Raw genomic sequence first — 6113 nt, 5'->3', positions numbered from 1 at the left:
ATGCAGAGACCCTATCCCTCTATCTACCACACCCCTCAATCAAGCTCACCAGCTTCGGTAGCTTCTCAACCCCATGAACAACATGGCCGCAACATGTACTCGCAGTCACCACAGATGCCACCGCATATGTTCGGCTATCCTCCATATTCGCCCATGAACCCAGTTCAGCCCTCGCCATATGGGGCCCACCATTCTCCCCAGCAGCATCCGCATCCTCTCACAACACAGCCGTTGATGATGCCCCCTCAGAAAGCTCCATCGCAGGTGCCATCACATCAATCCCCCCACCTCCCTACGTCCGGCATGTCTAGCAGCCCCATCATGAAACTCGATTCCTCCCAACACCCCACCACTCCACAGCAAACAATGCTGAACCCTCCCCTTACGGCAACCAACAGCCACGCAATGTCTGCGAGCAATCCCCACGCAAGCCCACCGCTGGGCGGCACCACCTCCAGCGCAGCACCAGGCCCCATCCCAGCCACGACCCCGCTAGTGGTCCGACAGGACAGCAACGGCGTGCAGTGGATCGCCTTCGAATATTCCCGAGACCGGGTCAAAATGGAATACACCATCCGGTGTGACGTGGAATCCGTCATCGTGGACACACTCACTCAAGAATTCAAAACCGAGAACTGCGTGTACCCGCGCGCCTGTTGCAGTAAGGACCAATATCGCGGGAACCGACTGGTCTACGAAACAGAATGCAATGCCGTCGGCTGGGCGCTGGCTGAGCTGAATCCCGCTCTGAGGGGAAAGCGTGGCTTGATTCAGCGTGCTGTCGATAGCTGGCGCAATAGCAATCAGGATCCGAGACTGCGCAGCAGACGTGTCCGTCGTATGGCGAAGATTAACCGACGACAGTCGGTTCCCGCTCAGTCTTCTCATATGGCGCAGCAAGGCCCTATTGGACCGCCTGGTCCCCCTGGTCCCGGCATGAGTGCTATGCCAGCTCCTGTTCCCCGCCCAAATTTGGGTCCACTGTCGATGGGCCCGCCGCAGATGCATCATCATCATCAACCTGATGGTAGTCCTAATGAGGAAGTTAGCGGTATGTTTCACCACATGTGATGCGCTTTGAGCTTTGTTCCATCAATTTTTTTTTTTTTTTTTCTTTCTTTCTTTCTTTCTTTCTTTCTTTTTTTTTCTATCTTTTTATTTCCTTTTCAAAGAGCGACGGGATCACTCATGTATTTTCTCCTTGGGGCCTTTTTCTTGTTGGACCGGATCTATGTCTTGTGTGTATGTGTATATGTGGGAGTTTTGTGTCTTGTCTGGTCTGATCTGTGTGTGTGTGTGTGTGTATGTGTGTATGAGGATGTGTCAATGGTTGTATGAGATGTATACTCTTCTCTCTCTTGTATCCCTACCTGGTCCGCAGTCTGTGTTCTTATCTGTTTTATTTCATACCCTGTTCAACTTCACAGCTTTGTCGCCTTTCTTTTATCATTTGACACCGCGCTTCTTGTGCTTTGGCTCTCCTTTCCTTGGAACTGAACCTTCTTTCCCCGACATGTCAAACATGCAGTTGTACAGCGTAGGCTAATTCTCCCTTTCCCCATAGGGACAGAATACCCAGGCCACCGGAGCATGGACACACGCCTCCCACAGCCCTCAATCCCCGATCTCCGCCCCGCCCACATCTTCCATGACGCCCCAACAACCCTAACCCCAGGCGGCAGCGCCAGCGGTCCCTCCATGCCCCCCCTCCTCCGCGACAACAGCCTCACCTCACTAAGCCGCCACACAATCGCAACCTCCGCCCGCATGGACTCAACTGACCAAATTGAAGATCAAGGTCCAACAAACGATGACCTCTTCAGCCAGCTCCCAGACGGCAAACGCCGCAAATTCATCCTCGTCGACGACCCCCAGCGCGGCTGTCGCGTCCGCGTCAAGGTCGTACTCGACAAGGTCAACATGGACGAGATACCGGACTCCTATCGCGAATCCAACGCCGTCTATCCACGTACCTACTTCCCCATCCAGATGCGCGACGAGAACCGCGTGGTCCCTGCTAAGCGTTTCTTCCGCGATGACGCCGAGCAGGCCGATGATCCCGAAACATCGACTATCGGTCGCACGACTGTGCCTGCGCCGTCGCTTGACGCCGAGACTGACATCGAAGTGCCGCGGATCTCACGCAGAAAACATCGTAAGGAGCTGATGCTTAATGACCTCGGTTACCGTATGAGCTGGAGTCAGAGTCGTGTGTTTGCGGGACGGATGTTATTTTTGCAGCGATCTTGTAAGTGGTTACTTGTTTTTTCTTTTCTTTTTTAACCCTTGTTTTCCTTGTTTTCGTCTTATGTTATCCCTTTGGTTTCGATGGTGTCTCACCCGAACCCATCGACACGGGCCCATGGAACAATCTGACTGCGGCTGAGACATATGAGAAACCCCGCTAACCGTTTGCGAATAGTGGATGCATATCGCGATAAAATGAGAAGCAGTATGCTCGCTGCGGGCCAAGATGCGGGGGATATCCCCGATCATTTTGATACTCGTCGTGGAAAGCGACGGTTCTTGGAGCGTGGGCGTCGGCTAGAGTCTAGTTCTGAGAATGCTGCGCAGCGGAGTGCGTCGGAGGTTGAAGGTTGAAAACGAGGTTATTTTTATTTATTTTGCTGATGTTTTCTTTTTACCTTTCTTACATTATTCCTGGGGTTTTTTTGAGGGGTTGATTATATTGATCGTTTTCGGTCGAGGTATGCGGCATTGACGGTTTGCGGAAAAACATTGAAAATTCCCAAAAACAGAAAAAAGGGAGAAGGGGAAAGGGATACGAGATGATCTAGGATATGCCTCAGATGATACCACGACTTTATTTTATTTAACGTTGAATGAGATATATGAATGTGTTATATAGAAATACTTAACAGCTGATAGTTGATAGTTGATCGTGACAGTGGCAATGGCACAGATAAAAATAGCCACGTAAGGGACACGAATCCACCAAGGTCCACATGGGACCCTGGAAGACCCTGGAGAAGGACCCTGGAATGCTGAAATTATAACCACGTTTACTATGTATACCAATAATAGAAAGGGTATATATTAAATATGTTATGTTGTACTCCGTACTCCGTACATGGAGTACATGGTGTGAATCTGATTCACAAGCTTTTCCCGTTGTCCCGGCCACGCCTTATTTATCCCGCTAATCCATATCATCGGCTCTTTACTCTGCTTTTTCATTCTTGTTTATTGTCTGGAGCCCCAAAAGGACTCGAATTTCCTTTGTTTAGTGAATTCAGTTTGTCTGCATTCAGTCTAAATTTCTGCCTTGGCACCTTCCCTGCATTTTTCTCCGTTCACGGGTTCAACTGTCTCAAAATCTGAACTTCTTATTATTCAAAGTCCGGTCTTCACCGGACACCCGGCCACCTCAACTCCCTCAAAAAAAATACAATAAACATGGACATCCCACCAACACATCGCTATTCCTACGGATCCCGCGAGAACCACACCATCACACCAGGCATGGACAATCTCGGTCCCAGCTCACCGGGCGGCGGAATCAGCGGAATCGCCCTAGGAATTGCCAATACACACAGTCGCCAGAGCGGCATTGAAGCATCTCGAGGCGCAAACGACGGATATACCGGTCCCGCAGAGCGCGACTTTCACACAACCGGCTCCGACACACCCTACGTGCCCTCGGCAGGCTATACCAGCGCCGACTCGTTTCGTCCAGAACAAGCCCACGCTTTGAATATGGCGAGAGGCGGCGCCCTCGCTTCCCCCGCCTTGCAGACGCCCAGTCATTCATCGGTGCATCTGAGCGATCCCGCACACAGCACATACCAATACCCCGCGCCGTATGCGGGTCTCACTGATGGTCCTTATCAGCGACACTCAACCGCGTACAGTAATGGCGATATCTCGAATATTATTAACCCGGATGACATTGCCGATGATGGGGATGAGGACTTTGCTCCCCCGCGCAATCGAGCTGTACCTGCTGCGGCCGGCGCGACTGGTGGCGCCGCTGCTGGTGGGATTCTGACCGGCTTCTTTGGTCGCGAGAAGAAGGTTGATGTCGCGTATAACTCGGTTCCCGGTGGTGGGTTGGAAGCCGGCGGTGGGGGAGCGTCGAGGCGAACACCGAATAATGGAGTAGACGGACGCAAGAAGATGGGCTGGATTGTTGGTCTTGTTCTTGGGTTTATCCTTCTGGGTGCGATCATCGGTGGTGCGGTAGGCGGTACAATTGGTAGTCGTCATAGTGAGGACAAGTCGAATTCTTCCGGTGCAGATACTGCTACGGGTGATGCGACGACCAATGGGGACCTCGACAAGAATTCCGCGGAGATCAAGGCCCTGATGGGAAACCCTGATCTCCACAAGGTCTTCCCTGGAATGGATTACACGCCGTGGGGCGTGCAGTATCCGGACTGTGTGAAGTGGCCTCCGTCGCAGAACAATGTCACCCGTGACATGGCTGTTCTGTCGCAGTTGACCAACACGGTGCGTCTTTACGGTACAGACTGCAATCAGACTGAAATGGTTCTTCATGCGATCGATCGTCTCGAGCTGAAGGATATCAAACTCTGGCTCGGTGTGTGGATTGATTCGAATACCACCTCGACCGAACGACAGATCAATCACCTCTACAAGCTCCTCGATAATACAAATGACACATCCATCTACAAAGGTATCATCGTCGGCAACGAGGCCCTCTACCGCGCCGGCGATAGCAAGGCATCTGCTCAGACGACCTTGATCTCGTACATCAGAGACGTCACGAAGGAGGTCAAGAAGCGCAACCTGGATCTGTTGATTGCGACATCCGACCTCGGTGATAACTGGAATGCGCAGTTAGTCGAGGAAGTGGACGTCGTCATGTCCAACGTCCACCCCTTCTTCGCCGGTGTCAACGTCGATGTTGCTGTTGGGTGGACATGGGATTTCTGGCAGACCCACGACGTCTCCTTGACCCAAGGCACGAGCAAGAAGCAGATCATCTCAGAAGTCGGATGGCCCAGTGGCGGCGGCAAGGACTGCGGTGATAGCAAGGTCTGTGACGACGACACGCCTGGTTCTGTCGCCAGTATCGAGAACATGAACACTTTCATGTCTGACTGGATCTGTCCGGCGTTGGAAAATGGAACTGATTATTTCTGGTATTTATTCGCTATCCACGGGTTCTTCGGCCGGTATATTCAGACTACTAACACTCTCTACAGGTTCGAGGCCTTTGACGAACCATGGAAAGTCCAGTTCAACGTGCCCGGGAAGGAATGGGAGGACAAATGGGGTCTGATGGACCCAGCACGCAAACTCAAGACGGGTCTCAAGATCCCAGACTGCGGTGGCAAGACGGCCTCATGAAGTCCTGTCCGATCCGGCCGTGGCTCTCTTATGGAATCATGATCATGAAACTTCTTTTTATGTGCATATGTATCTTGTTCTTTATTTTGCTTTCTGTTCTGCACTGGCGTTTGTCTTTCCATCTCTGATACCATTCATCACAAGGGGACCCCCGAAGATTTCACCTCTCATCTTCACGCCTTTCCTCGGATTTACGCATCTTTCATTTCGATTCAAAATCTCGGGGTGCCCTGCCTGGCGGTCCATCTTTCCTGTCCTTTTTATCTTCATGCTGTCTTTATCCATTGCTCGTCTTCGGGGCATGCTTGATTTTACCTTGCATATCTCCAGTTCTATTCGTTCCTTTCCTTTCCATTTATGAGGAAGGTCTTCAATGTCTGCCTTTGCGGTGGAAATTTGTCTTCACAGGATATTCACTGGGATCATTTGCGTGTCTTGCATTCCGTAGCTATACTATATACTATCTAGCTATCCTCTACGTCAATGTACATAATAGGTCAATACATCAATTCTCGCTTTACCTGGAAATACCCATAAGAACTATCATACATATATGTATGCACTCGCTTCTTTCATAGATCATTATGTATATTTTCTACCTTCAACAAACCCCTCCAGCGTTATTGTACAAAAGATAGGAACAAAACAACAATAGAAGTAGAACCATAACAGGGAAGGAACCTCGAAGAAGAAGAAAAGTGTACTCAGAAAATTCTGAGAACAACAGAGAGCTGTCTCTGTGGAAAGGTTCCAAAAATTGACTCAAAGAAAACTTTGAG

General features: G+C 50.7%; 2 protein-coding genes across 2 annotated transcripts; both read left to right on the top strand.

The window, feature by feature from the left end:
• Positions 1-2601, top strand: PEX2_072160 (uncharacterized protein; the record flags this gene model as incomplete). Its single annotated transcript, XM_016744486.1, has 3 exons — positions 1-1051; positions 1565-2248; positions 2423-2601. 3 exons carry the CDS (start codon positions 1-3, stop codon positions 2599-2601), a joined length of 1914 nt encoding a protein of 637 aa, XP_016600406.1.
• An 816-nt stretch (positions 2602-3417) lies between these two features.
• On the top strand, positions 3418-5334 carry bgt3 (uncharacterized protein; the record flags this gene model as incomplete). Its single annotated transcript, XM_016744485.1, has 1 exon — positions 3418-5334. One exon carries the CDS (start codon positions 3418-3420, stop codon positions 5332-5334), a length of 1917 nt encoding a protein of 638 aa, XP_016600405.1.
• Between the last annotated feature and the right edge of the window lie 779 nt (positions 5335-6113).

The sequence above is a fragment of the Penicillium expansum genome, assembly GCF_000769745.1.
Source record: "Penicillium expansum strain MD-8 chromosome Unknown contig253, whole genome shotgun sequence".
NCBI lineage: Eukaryota > Fungi > Ascomycota > Eurotiomycetes > Eurotiales > Aspergillaceae > Penicillium > Penicillium expansum.
The sequence above is the reverse complement of the archived record's forward strand: the minus strand, read 5'-3'. Positions and strand labels throughout refer to the sequence as shown.